The 24,883-nt window shown below is 34.0% G+C and overlaps 1 protein-coding gene across 1 annotated transcript in view; it reads right to left on the bottom strand.

Moving 5' to 3' along the window:
• Positions 1 to 24,883, bottom strand: part of CCDC171 (coiled-coil domain containing 171) — a 336,015-nt gene that overhangs the window by 73,363 nt on the left and 237,769 nt on the right. Inside the window, 3 exon segments of the mRNA XM_024760469.1 lie at positions 6,533 to 6,664; positions 22,062 to 22,116; positions 24,145 to 24,290. Coding sequence (XP_024616237.1) covers positions 6,533 to 6,664; positions 22,062 to 22,116; positions 24,145 to 24,290 — 333 coding nt within the window.

The following is a 24,883-nucleotide window of genomic DNA, read 5'->3' as shown; positions in this document are numbered from 1 at the left end:
GGGATCTTCCCGGACCGGGGCACGAACCCGTGTCCCCTGCATCGGCAGGCGGACTCTCAACCACTGCGCCACCAGGGAAGCCCAAATACGGGTTTTTTTTTTTACAACAAGTCTTTTGAAATAAAATATGGGGATTAAGAAAATAATGGTAGCATATATCACCTGGTAAAATATTTGGACCAAAAAGCATAATTCTACATTTTTACTCTCAAGATCCTGCCCTAAAATTCGGTTTGATGCGCCCCACTACGCCCTCCTCCACCACCATCATCACCACCAAAAAAAAAAAAATGCAAATCAAATAGGCAGAGGAAGGGAACGGAGGAGGAAGAGAGGCAGGGAGGGTGAGAGGACTTAGGTGATAATACCGGAACTGCTCTAATAACGACTGATGGGCGAGGCTAAATTTCTAGCAAAGTCTTCCTGGTCAATGGAAACTAAAACGTCCTGAAACCTTAGGAGAAGATACAGATTCAGGACAACAAGGTGTAACTCACAATGACTATAAATCAATGTTTAAATGCTATTATGCTATTATTTAATCACTGTTGTTCCAATTTGCAACACACTCTAAAATTAGTCCTTCTGTACACATTAACATCTTACTTCTCTTTATATTTTGTTTTATTTAGCATTGCTCACAGCTCTAGTACCAGCAAGTTTTGAAGAAACTTAATGTCTGCTTGTGTATTATCAAATCTTCAGAGTAGAATTCTAAAATTTTAACTAGCAAATAACAAAAATATTTTCTCTAACAACATTACTTCAGGAAGTGCCATTTATTCTTCCTGGTGTCAATATGAAAAACAAACGCACTAATTCTTATATTCATCCTTGAGGTACGCCTCAAATCCTGGACATTTAGATTCCTCATTGGCACAATTTTTATTCTGTGGAACTGGAGATTACAGCTATCAAGCAGCTAGATGAGACAAAGGATGGCTTTTTTCCATCAAAATGTCTTTATTCTCAGATGAACTATATGATTTTTCCAGCTAATTGTTTTCCCCTAATAAACAGGTCTTCCCTGGGAAGCACTTTCCAGCCTTTGAAGAAGGTAGCATTTCAACATTCTCTTTGATGCCACAACTGAATTCCAAAATCATTTTATGTTTTGTAATTTAAAAGATATTTTGATTTATGAATTTAAAGAGAATTGCACACTCATTGATAACAACTTTAGATAACCCCAAAATCTTCTCGATACCTTATTACAAAAATGACCCCACTTACCAAAAAGGTCAGACTTCCAATAATGTCAGACATTCAAAGCACAGTCATGGACCCAGAAATAAATGAAAAGGAATATCTATGAGACATACAGCTGTCACAAAATATATTCTCTTTACTTTACCATGGAGACTCTTAGACTAAACGCTGACAACTCTGTAAATTAGGAACCCAGCGAGAATAGACATCTGAAAATAAGGGAAGACCTGAACTATAAAAAGAAGGTAAAACTTTCTTTTAGTATCAGAAAATAAAGAACCATACTTTAAAAAGGAAACTAAAGAACTAATAGAAGTCATCTAGTCTTTCAGGGACAACTGGGCACTTTTACATATTTAGTATTCTACATATTTAGCAATATTTCCATTCAAAATGGCTAATTTTCATGTTTTAAAAAATAATCAGAGATCTGAAAATTCACTTCTGGGGATGGAATAACTTGAAGAAGAAAATATCTACATAATACAAGATTTCAAGTAAAATTGCTTAACGTTTCTTTAACTTCTAACTATGCCCAAATGAAAACATTTCTTATACAACAATTAGAAGGCTGCTGCATTAAGCAGTGTAACTGGGAACACATGTGAAAAATTATTAAGAGTGATTCTTGATATTTTTATTCCCTGACAGTTTAGGTACTTAGGTACAAGGTATTTGTTCCTTCTCTATATTAAAAAAAAAAAAAAATCCCTTCAAGATGCCCTTTTATGATTTAACTTTATAAATACAACAAAATAGCTGGAAGAAATTTCTATGCCTGGAAGGTAAGTTAAATGTAAAAAACCATGGTACCCCAAAAGTTGCGGGTATAGCACATAACAAACAACCATACCAAGTAAGGACTTTGTAATAACATGGTAGGTTGTGGGTGATTAAAGGATTACTGGATTTACGGTAAAGACTCTTGTTTAAAATCTTCATAAATAAATGGTTTCACAATGAAGCCTTTCTAATGAAGTGTTTATAAACATATATTTATAAAATATACTACATTTCCAGAGGTATAGTTACTGTGCACTAAGCCTTAAACACTTTTATGAGATGGTTTGGGGGACTTTTCCTTTTAAATGAAGTGGGTTTAGAAGTAAAAAAAAAAAAAATTGATCCCAAGTCTCTTAAAGGCGTGCACAACTTAGGCACAGCAGCTTCCTAAGGCACCTTGACCAGTGTCTGAAGTCAAGTATTCATTCACCCATACATACTGAGGGCCTCTTCTATGTGAGGCAGGGTTCTGAGCTCTGATGATGCAGCAGTGAACAAAACCAAGTTCCTGGTCTCACGACCTTTCATGTTAGTGGAGAGCTAATAAATAGTGAGTGTTTACAATGTACCTGTCACTATTCTAAGCACTTCAGGTGGATTAACCCATTCAATAGTCACACTGAGTTAGAAACTTCTCTTATTTTCATTTTATAGATGAAGAGGCTGAAATACACAGTTTAAGTAACTTTCCCCATTAATCTCTCTTGGATTTCTATTCTCGCCATGATCTCCTCACAAACGAAATTGTATTTTATAGACAGACCCTACCTTTATTCTTTTTTCCTCTCAGCTACCCTAAAACACACACACATACCACACACACACACACAACACACAAAACACTATGCCATGGTTTACTAAAGGCAGAAAGGCATGATTAAAAGAATGAAGGGACCGGTCACCCTACTCACTGGATATGTGACCTTTAGCAATTTACTTCATCTCAGTAAACTTCAGCTTCTTCCTTTGTAAAATAGATAAAAGCACAGCACCTATTATTCATAGGGTTGTTGCAGGGATTAAATGAGAGAGTAAATGTAAGGTGCTTAGCACAGTAACTGGTACAGAACAAGCACTCAATAATATCAATATTGACATTGTTCTGTGTTGTTTATTGTTGAATGGGAATGGAGGCACAAACATTTATTGGATGCCTGCTGATATTTTCCACATAGTAAAAGCATCACATATCATAATTATTGAAAAAACACAATTCAAAGTATAAGACGATGAGTAACACGTATCTTTATAAAGTATGGGCAGAATATTTTTTCTTACAAAGTCCTCTGCATTCACACTGTACTGGGCTTTTCAGCTAAAGCTAACTTGTCTAATCTAGGTGTTTTATTTTTTTCCAGTATCCTAGTAGACTAATATGCTGTTATTTAGGAGATAAAAGCCCAGGTATAAGAGTTCTAAACTTGCCATAGGAGCTTAAACAGGTTACATTGGCGACATGGCCTCACTGGAACATCCAGTAACAAGGAAAAGTAAATAGGGAGCTACAGTTGATCTTAATCAAAATTATTTGAAGCTTTTGAAGAAACAAGGAAGACTGAAGGAAACAAGTGGAAAGACATAGAGAAAAGATTCTAAGTAACCATTTCTTTAAAAACAAAACCACCCACACACACCCCTCAAAAGTAATAAAATCAAGCTACTGTTGCTTACTTCATCTTTACAATGTTTCCCATACTGGTCAGCAGTAATAAGGGCCACCATGCGCTGTCTGCTTTCTTTGTGCTGGGCACTGTGCTCTCTGCTTTACATGCATTGCCTCATTCAAACTTACTACAAGCCTGAGAAATTGTTAGCATTACACTTTGTTGCAGATAAGGAAATCAGGGTTAAAAGCTAGCAGATTGCAGAGACTAGATGAACTGAATTATCTCCTGTAGAAGAGTATCAGTCACATGCTCTTCTGGGTACAGAGAGATAAGGTAATCCACTCAACCTCTTCAACTTTCAGTCATGCTCATTGGTCTTCCTTCCATCAAGGATTATACCTATAATAAAGCTTGCCCCTTTGGAAAAGACAGACAGTGGCTGTCCAGGAAAACTTCAGCTCCTACCACTCTAAATGATGGTTGTATATGTTGGCCAAATAATTCAGACACTACTACATCCTGCATAGTGGTCCTCCCCTCATCATAATCGAAAGTTGTGCACGCTTTGAGTAGTCCGCTTCATCAGCACACAGTACAAAGCTAAACAAATACTCAATTCCTAAATATGTAGCCACACTTAGCATAAATATATATATTTACAAACTGCGAAAAGGTGAAAAGTAGAGTTCTATAATATTAGCCTGTCAAATGGAAACACAATTTTGTATCTGTGAATTTGTCTACAATACAGCACAAACTATGACCTACATCATACACAGATGCATAATGTATACTTTGTAAATGGAAGAAAAACTCCACTGTAGATTTCAAAGGCTTCACTCTGACCATTTAACACAGGCATCTAGATTTTTACTGTCAGATTTTACCAGTTCAGGCTTTGCAGTCAAATATACCCAGACTTAAACTCAGACTCTAGGTCTTACCATTTACTTGCTGTCGATCTGAGGAGAGTTACCTGCTATAGTTGTTGTTTTCAATTGTAAAATGGAAATAATGCCATCTATCTGACAGGTCCATTGTGAGAATTAACTGAGATCATTTATTTAAACAGCTAAGCATGATACCTGTTACACAGTAAGTGCCCACTAAAACGGCACTTATAATAATAATTATTATTATAATTGTAGTTTTTGTTATAATTAAGGTCTTCAATTAATACAGTGCCTTTCTTCTCAAAGTACTCCATATCACCAATTGTGTCTGTGTGTATGTGTGTGTGTGTGTGTGTGTGTGTGTGTCAAACACTATTAGGGCTCAAATATGTGCTCTTCTCTGCACAGGATACTAAACCAAAACATATATTACTAAACTACAATGCATGTTACAGCACATCAATACAAAATTTACCCAAGTGTTTAGGTATCTGGCAACCCACATAACTATTTTTATTAGAACTTGGAAAAGATAGTAGTTTAAAATACAAGCCCATCCATTTCCTTCTTGTTATGCACAGATGTCAGAACTCTATAGAGTTCATGCTTTGCCTCAAAAAATGGCATTCCTAAGAAGCAGTCTCTTTCCAAATCATCACAATCTAGAGTTTGGGGGAAGTCTTTATTTGTGAATTATGACAAGTACTAAGCCCTGTGAGATTCCGAATTAAGATAACCAAGCAAAGGATTACTTTACAACCACTAGAAAAATCTCAAATCATATTGTACTTAAATATAATCAAATTTTAAATGTACATCTTAATCTTGTACTAAATAATGGTACAGTATTCTAGCCTATAAACGAAAATAAAAATGCCTTATGCTTCGTTTTACAATTACATATGTTTTAGATATATTGGTGGACAATCTAATGAAAGAAACAACAAGCATTTTTTCTTTGTTGAGCACCAATTTGAGTACTAATAACAAATTAAATTAGGGTATGGAGCATGTAGAAAAAAATTAACATAGCCCCACTTGGACTGACATTAATTTTGTACGAAGTCATAAACTGAAGACTGAAAAAAGTTTATCTTAAACCTCAAAATGTGAAAGGGACTGAGTTTTAAGAGATATTTCTCTTAAATACATTGAAAAATCTAGGGTGCTATTGAACAAGGACAACCTCTTTTGAATTACCAGGCTCCCTATAGTTTACATAATGTCGATAGATTTTTCTAATAAAGAAATTGGGCATTAAAGGGAGAATAAAATACATACTAAATTTTGTTTTGTCTGATTAAAAAATATTTTTAACCCTAAGGAGAAAAATGATCACAATAACCTAATAGTAACCTAGAATAGAAAGCTAGCTGCAGCACCTGAAAATAAATATGTTTTTGAAAATAAATATCTTTATTCAGTTTATTTTAAAGTTACTTGAGGTTTTATGATTGGGTGCTTTGAGTTTTATAAATGAAATAACCCAGCTGGCACATATAACAAAGTTCATTAAAACTAAACATTGAAGTATAAGATACTTTTCAATGCAAAGTGCAGCTAGGTTCTAGATTTGCTGAAATCAAATTGCCACCTGAGAAATGTTGGGTATACTTTGGAATTAACACTGAAAAATATCAAATATCTTGCCTGATAATTTTATCTAAAGTGATTTATTGTAAAACAATAAGACCTACAAATTCAGACTAGCTTAAAGAGATAACAGCCTAGCGTCTTATTGTCCTCTGCTGCCCAAAAAGTATGCTCTTTTAATACTGTACTTAGCTATAAACCACACGTTTTTCCTTGGTAAAAAATAAAAAACTTTTCTGGATTATTTAATTGGCTAGTTCTAGGCTTTAAAGAAAAAAACACAATTATTTGTGAAATATAGTGTTACATGACGGAAGAAAAATGAGGAAAAATTATTTGCATCTTCTTCAAGTTAGTCACAATACTTTGAGGCTTCCATTCTCCACAGTTAGTGCAATTTCTTTTTCTACGTGTCTCGGTAGCAAACAATGTAATTTAGACTCTAACCTGGCACGCTACAACCTCTGGCCCGCCCTTGAGCCCCTCCATTGCAAAGGTCTCCAGGTGCAGTCTGGGTAGCTGCAGGGTGAAGTCATTCCTACTTGCCGCAGTCCGTGACAGCGAGATCTTATCTCTGACCTAAAGGGAAAAAAATAGCATCAATGGTAATTCCCCTTCAGACACATTAACTGGGATGAACTGGGTCCCCTTGAGCCCACTGAGTGGACTTGCATTGATCGCTGGACCTGAAATCCATGAATAAATTTAGGACTAATTGATTTTTCGTTGCAAATAAATCTCTAATTCAGAGTACTGGGGGAGAATGTTAAGAAGAAAAAGCATCCTCCTACTTGAAATGAGGGAGGGAAGGAGAGTCGCTGGAGCTCTTCTGATCAAGAGGTTTTGAATTATTTTTTCACTGTTCCACCCTCAGAAGAAAAAGGAAAGGAAAAAAACATCTACAAAATCAAAAATAAACAGCAATCTCCTATTTATTCTCACTTTCTTAATAACATGTTTAATTTAACTGGTATTAACTGATATATATTAAACAAGATAGTTATTAGGTACTAGTCTTTGAAAAGAAAACTTCAATATGTACTCTAGAATAAAAACAAATATGCTCAACACACAAGGAGGCTTAAAAATATACTAGCAAGAGGTCTGCTTGCCCTCTTTAAACTAAACTTGAGGCTTAATGATAAAATACATATAAACCAACTTGGTCACACACTTCTAAATAAGATAATGGATAAAATTAGTAGTGTTTGTACTATATTTTAAGTATTCAGTAAGGTAACAATACAAACACATCACAGATACAGAGAATTGGAGAAACACCAATTCTCTAGCTAGCCTCTGCATCACATGCAGTTGATATTACACTGCCACCTTCTGGACAAATGAGAAATACTCACTATATAATATAAACAGAAGAAAATGCTCAGAAACAGGTATTTTCATTTTTAGTTTCCAAACTTAGTAAAAGCCTCAAAAATTTCACAGTTTAGTTTTCTTTTAAGACCAGTGATCTCTCATCTTCAATCATACAGTTTAATGATAGCAGTTTTCATATGTATACATATTTCCTAACTTTCCTTATACCTGAATAGGTTTTTAAAAATTATCTCTTTGACACCATATATTTGATAAATAGTATACAATTAGCTTAAAACCACAGGACAAAATGAGTTTTTATGAGGTAGCAAAGGTCAAGAATGGGGAGAACTATCATTGCTCAAATAAATGTATTTATATCTCTAGTTTTACCTGAGCAATTTCATATGTAACTTGGCAATAATATATGATAGAAATCCCAACCTTCATTTTTCTATTCCAGCTTGTAAAACTGTTTGAATTATTTCTCACTTTATGAATGAACTATCATACTACATAGGGTTTCCTTAAATCAGCAAACATGCGCAAATACGTGATGACATCTTTCATCGTTCGTGCTAATCTAAGTTATAAAAATCCTTATACTCTCAAGTTGAGCTGAAGAATTTCTGTCAATAAGTGAATGTCAAAGTGTATGCTGTAAAACATACACTATAATGCAATTTCTGTAACAGTGTGAGTATGATATTCACGCCGGAGTCCTAATTCAGAATGTATATTTATCTGTAACAAACATTCTCCAAGCTTCAGTTAAAATGAGAATGCTTTTAACTCACTTAAGAAAATAAAGCAAAGACATTTGTGAAATATGATTTAGGTTTTATATCTTATATGTATGGACACCTTCTCTTGCTTTTTTTTTTTTTTGTCACCAATGTGCACTCAGATAAAAGAAAACATTAATGTGGATTAAGGTACTGAGAATTTATCAACATCAAACCACTAGTGTTTTGCCTTCTACCCTTTGGAACAACAGTCAATAGATCTAAATATTTTACTGCACCCTGGTCAATTCATTGTTTGATGTTTAAAAACTCACCCAGAATCAAAGAAAATTTATTAAATTTGAGCCCCCAAATGAGATACTATTAGCTTTGAAAGTCAAGTTTAACTGCGATATTGATGATTCTCTTTTTTCTGTGACAAAATTCACTAGGGAAATCCTGGATGTCAAAGTACAAAAGCAGATTGCTAATATGGGCAAGGGGGGGCAGGGGGGAGGCTATGAGCAATGTAGGTATAATCCACAACACACTCCAAGCACTGGAGGTCCTTTAACCTGATTAATATCAGGCACCATACTTCATCTGTGAAGCCTGACATACAGGAACACTAAGCCACATTTTATATTCTCTAAATAAACTTTCTGAACAACATTAAGCCAGGGCATCTGGCATTTAAAACTGTGATTTATTGTCAAATTAACATTTTCACTACAACATTATTTAATTTGCCAAATGAAATAATTCTTTGTATTTGTATTAGATAGGGAAAAAACTCAAAATGCAGTTGTATTGCTAAACCTAATGATGGGCATCATAATTATAACATTATTTGAATAACATGCATGTGTTAAACTATCATTAAATTATAAATTATCTGTTGAATGTTGGCAGTGCCATCAAGAGACGGTGCCCCATGATATAATCTCACAAATATTTCTACTAAAATTTAAGAGTTTCTTCCCACTTTGAAATTAAATCAAAACTTTGAAAATAGGCATCTAAAATAGTCTCCACATATTTCAAGGAAAAGGATTTTTTTAAGTCTTGATAAAGGATTGACCAAGAATTCTTTTATTTTAATGGAAAAAGGGAGTGAAAGCATCATGTTGAAAGAATACAAAACAGTGACACTAGGACAAGTGAAAATATAACGATGCAGCAAAGAGCAGCAAGGAAAGGTGACAGGGAACAGGAAAAAGAAAGGGCGAAAAGGGGAGACTGTTCAGAAAGAATGCAAAAGGCAAGTCTCAATATCAGTGTGTGAACAAGGATAAAGAGGGAAGAGATTCAACACAGAACAGTAAGTAAAAAGACTCTCACCTTATTTCATTAAATTAGTTCATAAGAAAAATAGAACAGCAGGCTGAGAACAAAGTGACTAAGAGCAGAAAGGAGATAAGTGGGATTTCTTTAGGAAATGCTGCCCACTGGATAAAAAATGGTCTTTCAAAAGTGAGAATTTAAAGTAAATTTCTTTACCATCAAAAAAATTTTGAAGTAACAATATTAGAATAATAAAATTATTTTTCTTCCTACTCTTCCTAGGGAAAAGTAGGTTCACCTTTTAAAATAAAGATTTTAGTGTGAATTTAGGATTAGAACAACCATCATCACCTGTCTATGGATTAAATTATAATTTCAAATTAACCTGAAATTATAATTTCAAAAGCCAACATTTAATTCTGCTACAGTACATCATTATTCATCCTATCATTCAGATGCTATACCCTTTTTACTCTGATTTATTTATATATATGAGCAATAAATATATATATATAATATTTTTCTACTTTAAAATGGCTAACAGTTCATTTTAACATATAATAAAATTTGTCAAAGAATTCTACAATATAAATCTCAACTGTAAAATTGTATAGATTTTTATAACATTCTATAAAAACTGTACAATTTCATAATATTTTGATAAAGAAAAGCATACCTATATTACTCCACCCTAAATTTTTGATTTTTAGAAAGAGCAGTTTACTTTCTCCCTTTTGTATTACATACTTTCAGAAAGCAGATATTTCTCAAATAAACAAGAAAAACAGAGGCATATAGCAAAAAAAAAAAAAAAAAAAGAAACTTTTTAAGAAGCCAAAACATCATTATGAAATATTTATTTTATTGTAACAATCCAGTTCCAGGTTTAAGTGATTCTTAAGATCCATACTGTACTGTTCCTATTCCTCTGATTAGCGTTTTCTCACAAGCCACCAATCTTTCCTAATCTTCTGTACTGCTACCAAAACACAAAAAACTATTTCTGCTAGATACACGAAATTAAACTAGTCATTTTTAGAAAAACTGCTCAACTCTCAAAATATGAACCTGCATCTTTTATCATGCACAGTTATAAAGCCCTCTGCACCCAATGTTCCAATTAATTTTTTAAAAATTCATGAAATATGGTACTAGTTGTGTTTTTACCAATAGGATACCCAGGATGAAGCAGTAAGGGTTTTGATAAAAACTCAGATACATTTGAGAACACGTGTAAGAAGATGTACACAATGTCTGAATCTTGAATGCCTGGGAAAAGCAACTGATAATCGGACTTTTATATCATACTCCTGACCTGCCTAAAACTTTATTAATTCCAATCTATTACGGCCCCCAATACTTCAAAATAAACCTTTTTAACCAGAGAGATTTCTGTCATATACAGATCCCAACAATATTTCCTGTAACTTCCACTTTTATCATCCAGTGTTCAGGTTTTACTATGCCTCCATTCCCTGCCTTCCTTTGTCCTACTTCCTCCTCTGTACTTCCTTCCACTTCCATTGATTCCTAATTGCTTTCCCTTCTCTCTTTATTCTATTTTTCACCTTATACACTAGAGCAGCCCAGGCATTATTTTTCACCCTATGCACTAGAGTGCAGAGTGCAGTTGGCACACTACAGCCCAGGGACCAAATCCAGACCACCGCCTGTTGTTGTAAATAAAGTTTTATTGGAACACAGCCACACCCACTCACTTAGCTATTGTCTTTGGCTGCTTTCCTGCTATGAGGATACAGTTGAATAGTTGAGACAGAGACCATATGGTCCACAAAGCCTAAAATATTTACTATCTGGCCCTTTACAGGAAATGTCGGCCATCCCCTGCCTCAGAGGTATAGAAGGAAAGACTATATTTTTCACCATCTATAGATTTTTTTTTAAATGACCACATCTCATCAGAGAATGTATGAAAAATTTCTAGTGAGTAAACCTTGTATCACTAACACAGGGTGCCATCTCACAAATACCTCTCGCTCCTTCTTTCAAGTTTTACATAGTCCAGTATACAACTTGACTGGGTCTAACTTTCCTGGCCCAATGACTGATCACCGCTCTAATACCTAAACAACAGAAAATTTGGCTAAACAAGTAGTATAGGCATACTGGAGGGCCTTTTATAAGTACAGAGAGAAGGGAATCCGCCAGAGTTAACTATATACTCTACAATAACCCTAGCAGCAGAAAAAACCCTATGCATACAGAGGTTCTTAGCAAGCATGTGATCAAATAAGAACATCATTCCAAACTTGCAAATTCTACAAGGCAGTAGGAAAGAGAGGATAACAAAAAGATATTTAGACAGTTCCAGCACCCTGGTATGTGCCCAGTGACAGAAGCAGGGATTAAAGCATGTCAATGCAATGCAAATGACATTCACAAAATGGACAGTTACAACTAAATGGATATTTCCCTCTTTTACCTTTTCGTTAACTAATTAATTCATGAAATGGATAGAGTATAGTACTATTCTTATTAGTAACAATACCACTAGCACTTCCAAAAGTACTTCATACTTTTCAGAGTACTCACCACACTACCTCACTTCATTCTGTCATCTACCTTGTGAAAGAGCTACTGCCAACCCTAATATGAGGATGCTGTGTCCAGTGTTCCTAGCAACAAATACTAATGCCTCTAAATATCCACAATTAACAGTTAAGAGATGAGGAAATTGCTCAAGATTTTGGTACTCCTTCCATTTCCCTACCTAAAAAGCAGCACTATCTTATTTTTCCTTTCCTTTGTCCCTTGTCTGGCAAGCTAGCAAAAATGTGTGTCACATAAGTAGTTTTGTGATAAGCAGTGGAGACTATTATTGAAACATCCTTATTTTCCTCAGTAGTTTCATTGGATCTGTGGGCATTTTCATTCATTCATGCTTTTTCTCCCCAACCCGTCTTCCCTGTTCAGTGTTCCTAGCAACAAATACTAATGCCTCTAAATATCCACAATTAACAGTTAAGAGATGAGGAAATTGCTCAAGATTTTGGTACTCCTTCCATTTCCCTACCTAAAAAGCAGCACTATCTTATTTTTCCTTTCCTTTGTCCCTTGTCTGGCAAGCTAGCAAAAATGTGTGTCACATAAGTAGTTTTGTGATAAGCAGTGGAGACTATTATTGAAACATCCTTATTTTCCTCAGTAGTTTCATTGGATCTGTGGGCATTTTCATTCATTCATATTTTTTCTCCCCAACCCGTCTTCCCTGTTCTCTGTCTCTATCTCTCTCTCTCTCTCTCTCTCTCACACACACACACACACACACACACACACACAAAATTATCATACTGGGAGACAAGATCTGTGCAGCAATCGTCCTTATACAATGGCCATAATCTCACAGAGAAGACCCCCAAACTATGAGGTTCCAAGATGTGTGCAGCAGTTCCAGCTGTGCTCCACACCTGAGGGAAGGAGACCTTGGCGCTCGCAGCAGGAGCAGGCGTTCCACTGGTGCTGCAGCAGGCACGGAAACCCCTCACTTGAAAAGAAGGAAGTGAGAAACTAGCCTTATTTTGCTGGCAGGTTATTTAATTTAACCTACAACTCTGGAGCAGAGCCAGAACTCTCCAATGACGGCCTGCTGCTGTCACCAGAAAAAAGGGCAAAATCCACCACTACCACAAACACCCCACACATTATAGTTCCATCCCAATTATGGAAGTAAAAAACTGATCTTTTGAATCAAATTATCAAGTTGGCTACATCCCAATTAAGGATGTGAAAAACTGAACCCTCAAATCAAATTATCAAGCTGGAAAAATAGGGTGATTTAATCATGGACATCTTATAAAGGCACTAGACAGCATGATAAATTTGTGGTGTAGGTTATATACCATAGAATGCACCTCATAAATAGATTACTGTGACCTTGAGTTATTTAAACAAACACAAAACCCATATTCAAGAATAGAGAAAAGTATTTATGAATTGCTACAGTTCTCCACACAAAGATATTTTCTTTCCTAGGGTAAATTATTTCAAAGGGTAAAGACAGATGCACACTGAAATTAGTTATTTAGATGTGCTTAAGCTAAAAACTGGTAAGCACACGTACACGAAATTCTGTGGTCTCATCTTTAGTCTGTCAAGGTTTTTAAATCCCTCTTGAGCTGGAGTACCATTTTTAGCTTGGCTAGGTCAGAATGACACTGAACAATATGAATGATGACACACAAGACAGCTATATGGAAGAGTTGTCATCAGCAAGCCAGCTGTGCTAACACCTGTATGTCCTGCACAGCTGATCTTCAGAACCAGCATCAAGAAACTGAGAACGGAAAGGGGCTCAAAGATCATAAGTAACAGAGAGTCATTAATAAGTCACTTAAAGCTGGGTTATTAGAGGCAGATGACCATTGTTTCAGCTTTAAAATAACTGTCAGTTTCATTAAATAAAAATTATTCTGTGGTCTTTGTATTCCTTGTAAATGCATTGAAAATTAAAAATCAAAGTTAACTATGTATTACCAAATATTGTCATTAACCATTTTTTAAGGTAAGATTATAAAATCACATTTAAAGATTTGGCTATTTAGAGTCTTCACCTGTCAGATTCTATTTGACTCTATTTATTCCAGAATCCACTCTAACGACAGAAGTAATCATCTTTCTACTTCATAGGAGTTAAACTAGCTATTACCTATAAATTTGTTGTTAGCATATCTCTCTTTCCTAGGGACATCCTTGTAATTGAATCTAGGCTTTCTCCTCTAGAGCTTGATTAGGCAAAGTAAATACATATGCTATTTTTAGCAATCAGAAAAATAAAGACAGTATAAGCAAGACTTCCACTGGAATCTAGAGGTGGCTTTAGTTATGTTTAGAGACTGGGTGATGGTAAAAGTTTGACTCATTCAACAAACATTCATTAAGTGCCTACTGGGTACCAGGCACTGTGGTAGATGCTGAGGATGTAAAAATTAAGGAGACAGAATTCCATCCCTCAAGGACTTCAAACTCTAGTGGCATAATTAATCTCTCAAAATGTATTTCCTAGCCTCCCATTTATCTATAATGTCTTGTTTCTCCTGTCAATTGCTATACTACCTTCTTTCTTTGCCAGAGAGAATTATGTTAATCAGTCTCAAACCTTTACCTTTAGCCCTGACTTTTCCCCTGAGGTCCTGACTCACATATCCTGCTGATCACTCCGTATTACCTTAAACTCAGTATTTCCAAAACAAAACTCATCATTGTCTCCCTTTTTCTCCCTAACAAAAGAAAAAAAAAAAGAAAAAAGAAAAAAAGCCTGCTCCTCTCTTTGTTTTCCCAACATCAGTTAATCACACTGCCCATCTTGGGAGTCATCCTCCCCTGCCTTTCACATCTCCATGTGCCATTTTACTAAATGAGCTTCATATCCTTTCTTCTGACACCACCAATCATCACTCTCCTGGTCCAAACCTTCACCAGCACTCATCTAGCCTACAGAATCACAGTTCTTAAAAACCACCTTCATTACTCAGTATTTCCAGTCTGCAGATGTGCCCCCCTAGAGCCCCAATTCAGTACGGAAGTCTGACCACATCACTCCTTAGCTTAAACCCTAGTTTAGTCTCACTTCCTCCATAATAAAGATCCAAGATTCTTAAAACGGCCAAAAAAAAAAAAGTTCTTCCGTGACCTGGCTGCCACCTGCCTCATTCAGCACTCTCCTTGCACTTAATACCGAATTGAGGCTATTCATGCTTCCATGCACTTGCACATGCTACTCTCTCTGCTGGAATGCCTTTCCCGTCTTTCCTCATACTTCAAACCCCTTCCAGGCTTTAATCTTCTTAAGAAATTTCCAGCCAACACTTGGGTTTTCTAAGCATGCCGCATAGATGAATAACCCTATCTAAATGGATATGGAACTGCATCTTATGGATGCATATTTGTCATAGTATACTGGAATTATCTGTGTCTCTACCTTGAAGAAAAGACTATGAGATATGTACCTACCTACCTACCTACATACATACATATATATAATATTGTTGTTGCTGTTGTTTGTGTGTGTGTTTGTTTCCCCAAAGGCTCGTACAGTTTCTGGCCCATAATATACATTCAAAAAGCATTTGTAGGACTTAACTATTTACAGTAAATATCGTGTTTTATGTTGGATTAGAGGTTTTAAGTGACTTCATTGTACAAGCAAATCCAAGAGTGTCATCAAAAACCCCTGTAACTTCCTAGTCATTGGTCTAGTGTCACTTCAGCCTTATAAGTTTACAGGATTTATAGATTCAGGTATTCTAATCTTCTGAGGTTTCAAGATTGTGACTTCCTGTTTTATCTTTTAGTCATCTTATTGAAAAGGCATCTGACACTTCTCATAAATGTTCAGAGGTAATTTTAAAGTTCATAGTATGCTATGATCATACATAGGAAACACTTTAATCCTTCCAAACTCAAGCAACCTCTAAAAGCCTCAAGAATCCAGCCATTCTGCTAATTGAAAAATAATTTTAAAAAGACTACAAAAAATATTCAGATTCTTCCCCACATTCCAACTTTACCAAAATCGACTTACTTTCACCCACAGCTACAGTAAAACAAGACATCTGTTAGTATCAAATAAATACTAACATAACTTAATTTTCTCATACCTAACCCTAAATAATCCAGACATTATCCTATCCATCCAATCATTACCCTGTCCTGAAAATTATTTTGATATAATTATTGTACTTTCTCTCTTTTCCTCACAATAGAAATAATTAAGCATGTGTGGAGGGCTCTTAATTTTTTAAAAATTTCAATTCCTGAGAGGATATATTATCAGTAATATTAGAAGCCTTCTGGTAAAATTATTAGGAAAATAAATGTATACAATTTTAGGGAGAGATGTGAGGAAAAATGGCAGAGTAAGGAACTCCAAAAGCCAGTCCCTACATAAAAGCAATGAATAAACTGGCAAAATTTATCAGAATCAACTTTTTCAGAACTCTGAAAACGATCTGAAAGTTTACAGCAACCAGGTGAAATCTTAATCAAGAAAAATCACCTGAATCTTGGTATTTAAGGAAATCTCCATCGAAATACTAACAGACCACTAAGTTAACAGAACAGAGATTTCAGTGGCCACACATGACCAAGAATACAGACCTTATGAAATTAGTTCAGGAAGTCACTGAGCAAACAAAAACTACTAAACAGCAACAACAAACACTAGGGTTGGAAGAGAATCTGATTTCCAGAGTTATCACATTATATATTCAAAATATCTACTTTTCAACAAAAAATTTTGAAGTATGCAAAGAAATAAGAAGGTATGGCCCACACATAAGAAAAACAGAAATTAATAGGAACTGTTCCTGAGGAAGCTTAGTTACTAGGTTATCACACAATGACCTTAAATCAATTATTTCAAATGTGTTTCAAAAGTTAAAGGAAACCATGTACAAAGCACCAAAGGAAACTGCGAGAGTAACATCTTGCAAATGAGAAATATAAATAGATAAAAAGCATAGAAAGGAACCAAATAGAAATTTTGGAGTTGACATATTCAAAGTGCTGGGGGGAAAAAATTGTCAATCTAAAATTCTATATCCAACAAAAATATGCTTCCAAAATGAAGGAGAAAGTAAGCCATTCCAAGATAAAAAGCTGAGGGTGTTCTTTACCACTAGTCCTGCCCTAGAAGAAAGGCTAAAGGGAGTCCTTTGGTCTGAAATGAAAGGACACTAGACGGTAACTCAAATCCACAAGAAGAAATCAAGAATACCAGTGAAGGAAACTGAATACATAAATATAAAAGTCAGTATTAATGTATTTATGATTTGTAACTCCTCTTTTTTCCTATATGATTTAAAAGACAACTACATAAAACAATACTTATAAACTATTTCAAACCATACAGAATTACCTTAGAACTAAATAGCAAAAAGATATCTGGAAAATGCCCAAATATTTTGGAAATTAAACCACACACTCTTAAACAATGAATAGGTGAAAGAAGAAATCACAGAGAAATTAGAAAATACTTTGAGATAAATGAAAACAAAAACACAACATACCAAAACTTATGGGAAGCAGTGACAGCAGTGTTCACGTGGAAATTTATGGCTTAAACGCCTACATGTAAAAAGAACAAAGATCTCAAATCAATAACCTAACCTTCTATCTGAGGGAATTGGAAAAACAGGATCAAACTAAACCCAAAGCAAACAAAAGGAAGGAAATAATAAAGATCGGAACAGAGATAAACACAATAGAGAACAGAAAAATAATAGAGCAAATCAAGAAAACCAAATTTGGTTCCTTGAAAAGATCAACAAAATTGACAAACCTTAACTAGACTCACCAAGAAAAAAAGATTAATAAATTACTAAAATTAGAATTAAATTGGGGACATTTTACTACTGACCTTACAGAAATAAAACAATTCTAAGAAAATGAACAACTTTATGTCAACAAATTAGATAACCTAGATGAAAATGATAAATTCCTAGAAACACATGAACTACCAAAGCTGAATCAAAAAGAAACAGATAATCTAAATAGATTTATTACAAGGAAAGAGATTGACTCAGTATTCAAAAAGCTTCCAGCAAAGAAAATCGCAGGACCAGACAGCTTTACTGGTAAATTCTACCAAAAATTTAAACAATTAACACCAATCTTTCTCAAAGTCTCCCCAAAAAATTGAAGTGGAGGGGCTACTCCTAAATTCATTCTATGAGGCCAGTATTACTCTGAAACCAAAGCCAGACAAAGATATAACAGGAAAACTGCAGACCAATATCTCTTATGATCATAGATGCAAAACTCCTCAAAAATTACTAGCAAACCAAATCTAGCAGCATATTCAAATGATTATACTCCACAATGAAATGGTGTTTATACCAGAAATGCAAAGATGGTTTAACATATATAAGTCAATCTATGCAGTACACAACATTAGCAGAATGAAGATTTTTTTTTAAAAATCATCTCATTTGATGCAGAAAGAGCATATGACAAAACCCAACAACACCCTTTCATGACAAGAAAACTTCAAAATACTAGAAACAGGAAAGAACTTCCTCAATCTGATACAGGACGTCTATAACATTTAATGGTGCAAGACCAAAAGCTTTCCCCATAAGATTAGGAACAACACACAAGAAAGTCTGTTGTCATCATATTATCCTATGGCTAGGACTGGAAGTTCTAGTCAGGCAATGAGATGAAATAAAGGAATAAAGGGAGGGAGGGAGGGAAAGAAAAGGAAGAGAGGGAGGAAGGGAGGGAGGAGGGCAGGCATCCAAATTAGAAAGAGGTACAACTATCTTTTATTTGTAGATATCATAATCTTATATACAGAAAGTCTTAAAGAATCCACAAAAAAGTTATTAGAGCTAATAAATTCAGCAAAGTTGCAGTATACAAGATCAACACCCAAAAATCAGTTATATTTTCATATGATCAATTGATTTGTCAATTGATATAGTCAACTGACTTTCACTAAGGCTACGAAGATTACTGAATGGAGGGAAAGAACAGTCTTTTTAATAAATGGTGCTGGGATAACTGGATATCCATGGAAAAGAGTGAAGTTGGATCCTTGCATCATACCACATACAAAAATTAACTCAATATGGACCAAAGACCTAGATATGAGAGTTAACACTATAAAACTCTTTGAAGAAAACATAGGGTAAAATCTTCATGACCTTGGATTTGGCAATGCATTCTTAGATATGAGACCAAACACATGAGCAACAAAAGAAAAAACTGGACTTCATCAAAGTTCAAAACTTTTGTTGATCAAAGGACACAAACAAAAAAGTAAAAAGACAACCCACAGAATGGGATGAAGGGGTATAGGAGTGACTGCTTAATGGCTACTGGGTTTCTTTTGGGGGTGATAAAAATATTCTGGAGTTAGATAGTTGTGATGGTTGCACAACATTGTAAATACATTGAAAGCCACTGAACCGTACATTTTTTAAATGGTTTAAATGGTGATTTTTTTTAAAGTTCAATAGTTATGTTTTTTCTAAAATACAAAAAGTAGTTCAGAATTCAACTAAATAGAAAAGTGTGTGTATTAAAAAAAAATGTACCTCATGAAAAGTTGTAATGATTTTGTTTTTTTCCTTGTCTTACTTTTCTTAACCCCAAATAACCTGAAATAAGCCCCCAAAAAGTTTCTTAATAAAAAGTTAACTTCTGGCCTATATTTAAAACAGCCATAAATAAAATATATTTAAATGTAATTTTTTTAAAAAAACTTCTGTTTCTTTGAAAAAAAAAGTATATGCTTTTAAATAAAAAATGACTAGCCTTCTTTATTTAATACTAGTATCAGTCCCAAATGGGATTTTTAAAATAATATACAGTCAACAGCTGTGTATAATACAGTTTTAGGATTTGAAAAGTTGAATGTTAATGCGTCAAAGTTAAAAATTAACAAATATCCAAAAAGTAATCACTTTTCCTAAAAGCAAACATGTTTAGTTTAAGTTCTTTAAAGTACAAGAAAATAATTTCTACATGAAAGTAAGTTCTTTCTATTTGATTATTGTGTCAGAAGTTAGTATTAAAATTCAATTCAGCAGGTTAAAATTTGGTTTTATTCTAGAATAACTGGTGCATACCTTGCAAACGTATGTGGTTAAGAAATATGAATAGCTATACTATTTGACTATGTACAGTAAACTATGCTGAAGAGCTTGGATGTAACCCCAGTCATTTTTACTGTACCATGAAAGAGCCTGGACCCTCCTTCTATACTACTCTTAGATTCTCCAAGACAGCAAAATGCCACTGGACAGTCCACAGTGGCCAAAAAAAATAAACCTGCAAACTCTGGCTTGAAGACAGGTGGGCTGCACCTTCCTGAGAGCTTCAGAGGTACCCTCTGGGTCTCTTCCTTATCACCCATTCATTCTCACCCATACTTCGTAGAAAAGAGAATTAGCCCAATAATCAATTAGCCTTTCCTAAATTCTCACTTCAAGCTTGAAAAGTAATTGATAATTTTAAAATCACTATACATATAGAAATTTCCAGAGACTTAAATCAAAATAACTAACTATTACATCTGAAGGGAGATTAAAGAGCCATAGAGCAAAAGTAAATCTACAGTGGTTGTAGGCCAATTCTGCAGACATCTTTCTTTCCATATGACACGAAAATCAAAAGAACTGCAAATGAAGAAGTGTATGATTACAACTGTCCTGTTGCAATCAGTCTTTATTGTATTTAAAATACATATTTTGCCATTCTCATAATGAAAGGGTAAGGTACAACATTTATATTTCACATTGATGATGGTTTTTGTTTGATATCAAAGTCCATTCCCAAAACAGCTGCTAACCAACATTACTTTCCTCTGTCTGGGGAGATGACAAACAATTGATTTCAAAGGCAACATTAACTGGTATAAAAAGGTATGCCATATACATGACATAATTTATTTTTCCTATCGAAAGTCTCACCATATACCAAAAAACATCTAACCAAAGATGTCTCTTTTCCTACAAACCTAAATTTCAGATTTCTAGCATGTATGGATTTGATGTGATTATATTTAAACTATACCGACAGGCTAAATTTTTTTAAGTGGGAAGGAGGAGAAATCACAATTTCAAATAATATTGCTTAAAAATAGCACTCAGAGTATTAGATTCCTTTTTTCAGAATACTTTCTGTGAGTCACTTTTTGCTAGTCATTTTCAATATCAAAGAATACAGAGGTCCATTGTTTTTAAAATGTATTAAATATGTTTACTGATGCTATTTTGTATTTCCCTAACAGGATTAGTTTTTAGGATATTTTAAAGTGATTTTAAAACTATATTGTATAAAAAATTTGATTCACAAAATTATTCTAAATACGATTCATTCATAAATTCCATATATCTTAAAAGTACTAGGTATTTACATTATTCCAACAAATTGTCTGTTAAATAATAACAGAAACAAATAACATTTCTCTACTTTTAAATAATGAAATAATGAGACATCTTTGAATCTGGAGTGCTAACAAAGTACACAGTCAGTATTGAGTCAATACTTAACGATATTAAGTTTTTAGTAATATTGTAATATCCTTATTATGCTGTTCATCACTACAAACTAAAAGTCAATTTATCATACAGAAGTAATCAGATTGAAAATAACAGACTATTATTAAGTATACTCAATTTCTACTTTAAGAATACGTTCCTATAAAAAGGTAAATTACAACTTGAAAAACATTACTGCCTAGGTTAAGGTATATGAGTACTGCCAAATACAATACTTTATGTCTCTCTATATATATTAATATATGTATATAGGATAGTAGGTTTAAGAGTGGTAAGAGGTTAGACAGTGTGGTCAAACATTTTATCATTATGAGACATATGTGAATCTTAATGACCTCTAGTTCAGTCAGCAAAGACCACAAATAACTCAAGTGCAATTATACCAGTTTGGGGAAAACACTATTTTCATAGTTTTATCACATACATAAAGTGAATTCTGAAAAAAGTTATGCAATATAGCATTGTTCAATACAAATTTTCAGTCATTTGAAAGGATCCTTTTGTTAATTTATTTTTAAAGAAAGCTACAAAATGAATTAAAGTACTTTGCAGTTAATAAAATTAATGACTAGGAGAACTGTGTCATAATACAATTTGAACAATATTGAAAAAAAATTATAATACCTTATGAAGCACATTTTCTACTGTTCTCATATGATTAGCAACACATTCTTTGTCCCTAGAAACAAAACAAAGATTAGGTGTTAGTAAAACCCAAACCTTACTGTAATTGTAACACATTTTAGTATAAGTGACTATTACTGAAAAATAAGGGTTGGTTTTTCCTAAAGTGTAAAACCTAACCATATTCACTAGTATATTTCCGCTTTTAATTCTTATCTTCAGGTATACTGCCTGCCAAAAATTAGAGGGGGGAATAATTCTTACGGATATTTTCAAAGTTAAAAGAGAGTGAAAAAGAAAGAAAGAAAAAAAGAAATCATGTGATTACATTATTGATTTACAATGTGCTGAAAAGGCTAAACGTGCATTCTTTTGGCTTCTAATGAAAAAGACTTTAGAAATACTAGTGCTGGAGATATAAATGGTCATACTGGGCACAATGATATTTTCCCTTCTCCATGGGTTTTTTGTGCTATAATAATTACACAAAAACCTTCTATGGCCTTGACTAGAAATATGCAAAGTTACTATTTTCTTCTCTAGCCTTGTATATTGAGTTTAGCCTTTATGATGAAATTAAAAGTTGGGATGAGAATGCTGAAGACAAAATTTTAATGGTGAATTATAAATTGAAAACTGTAAATAATGTATTAGCTCTCCAAATTTCAAATTAGCTTTCTTTAGCTTTCTTATAAGCACATGTGCCCATGGTCACAGATCTCAGACTTGACAAATTCCTGAATTACCAGCAGTATTCTGAAGGCACAATATGAATCTAGAGGTTTCATAATCTTGTTTTCATTAATCTTAGAATTTTCAATGCTCTGAGACGTACTAAAAATTACCTATGCTAAGCTTCTCATTTGACATGAGGAAACTGAGACTGAAAAATGACAGCAAAAAGCTGATTCAGTCAAACTTATATTTTTTAAAAATGACAATTACATATAACCAATATGGTAGTGCACTGTTATAGAGCCTTACAATTTTCCAAAAATGTATTGGTGGGTATTCAAAATGCCAATATTGTGGCATTGTGTAAACTCATTTTTTCATTATGTGTGAGCAATATCCCAAGCCCACTGACAAAGCTGTGGGTATCCTAGGATTGCAAACTGCCCGTTTTATGATTTAGTTTACACATTACATTCATATTTCTTATGTTATGCTTAACAAGAGTTTGTCTCCAAACATTTTTAAGTTATAGTTATACATTTGCAAATATATATATACATACATATATGTATATGTGTGTATGTATTTGCAAGTACAGGAATCCAGAATCCCAAATCTAGAAAACACTGAGTTTATTAAAATTAGATGTTTAATCCATAAACAGATTTTCTTTAAGCCATGCTGTTGTAAAAAAGGACTGTCTTAAAGTACTCCATGAAATTTGATGTGGGGAACAAATAAAAATACCCAAGAGAACTATTCAATTTGAACTTCACAGTGTATGTCAACTTGATTACCTGGTAAAAGGAAAAACACTCTCATCACAGTTACATAGTTGCCCACTCTGAAGATTGCATATTCTTCTCTATTTAACATATTTGAATATACAGCTATAAAATTAAATGAATTTTCCATGATCAATATGTTTTTACTGCACTTAAAAAGATGCTACAATACACATGTTGATTATATACTAACATTTCTTTGTGGAAATATTACTTGCAATATTAGTATAATATATGCAGAAGAAAATTTGGGAGGCAGTGGGGCAGAAAGGGATGAGAAATATGTGACAGGAGAAACTATTCAAAACTTTAAAATAAAGAGTCTTATATCTCAAGTTAATGAAAACCTGATTTCAAACATGTAATGCTACAACAGAACCTAAAATACACAGCAGCATTAGAGGTTATATAGAAACTTATTCTTTTCTAAGGTTTCTCAATAAAATATACATTTAGTATGTTAAGAGTTTTCTCTTTTGAGGATATATCAGAGAATTTCAAAGAGAGACAGCTGTACTTTTGTTTTCTAACACTGTATTATCCAGGGCTAAAACCCAGAGCATGAAAGTAAGAATTGATCTTTTGTCTGTTTTAAGTGATCTCCCCAAGGTCCAAATGCTCACTTGGCTGCCATGCGGAGGGCACTCTCTGCATCATGGATGTTCTCCTCCAGTCGACGCTTGTCCTGCTCCAGCTGGGTAAGATGTCTATTGAGCTGACGCAGAGATTGATCTTTTCTTCTCAGCTCCATCTTTGCCTCGGAGAGACTCTGCAAGCAGACAGAAAACAGAGTTACCTGTCAGCCCTGATAATTAACTTCAATTTATGCCATAGGCTATTAAACAAAGAAGGATACAGACTGACTGAGAAGTAGACTTGGGTCATTACACATCAAGGTTTAACAAATTTTCTGCAAAAAATTTTACATACTTACTAATTAGAAATGATAGAACTGATAAGATTTTGAAAAATGTTTAGCTGCAAAATACAGCTCTGTTTTGTTTTTTTAAATACTGCAAGGCAAATACATTCTATTCTTACAAAAAATATCTGATTATTAAAAACCTCAGGTTGCATTTTCTTTTAATGATAAAAAATAAAGATTTCAATGGAAAAAGCACATGAAATTTAGAGTCTATTTAAAACAAGAACTATCATATGCCAAAGTATGTGTGTGATGGAGAAGAAGGTAGATTAGGATACCTTTAAGAGAATGGGGAACCCAAAACTTAAAAGCACCACTGCTCTCTTTTTAAATGTATCAATAACAGTTATGTTGCTATACACATCTCAGTGAACAAACACACTGGACTCGAAAATAAAATTCACTTATTTCCCATAAAAAACTCTCATGTCAGAGAA

Source organism: Neophocaena asiaeorientalis, unplaced genomic scaffold, assembly GCF_003031525.2.
Source record: "Neophocaena asiaeorientalis asiaeorientalis breed wild unplaced genomic scaffold, Neophocaena_asiaeorientalis_V1.1 scaffold174, whole genome shotgun sequence".
NCBI classification, from domain to species: Eukaryota; Metazoa; Chordata; class Mammalia; order Artiodactyla; family Phocoenidae; genus Neophocaena; species Neophocaena asiaeorientalis.
This window is presented reverse-complemented; position numbering and strand designations above follow the sequence as displayed.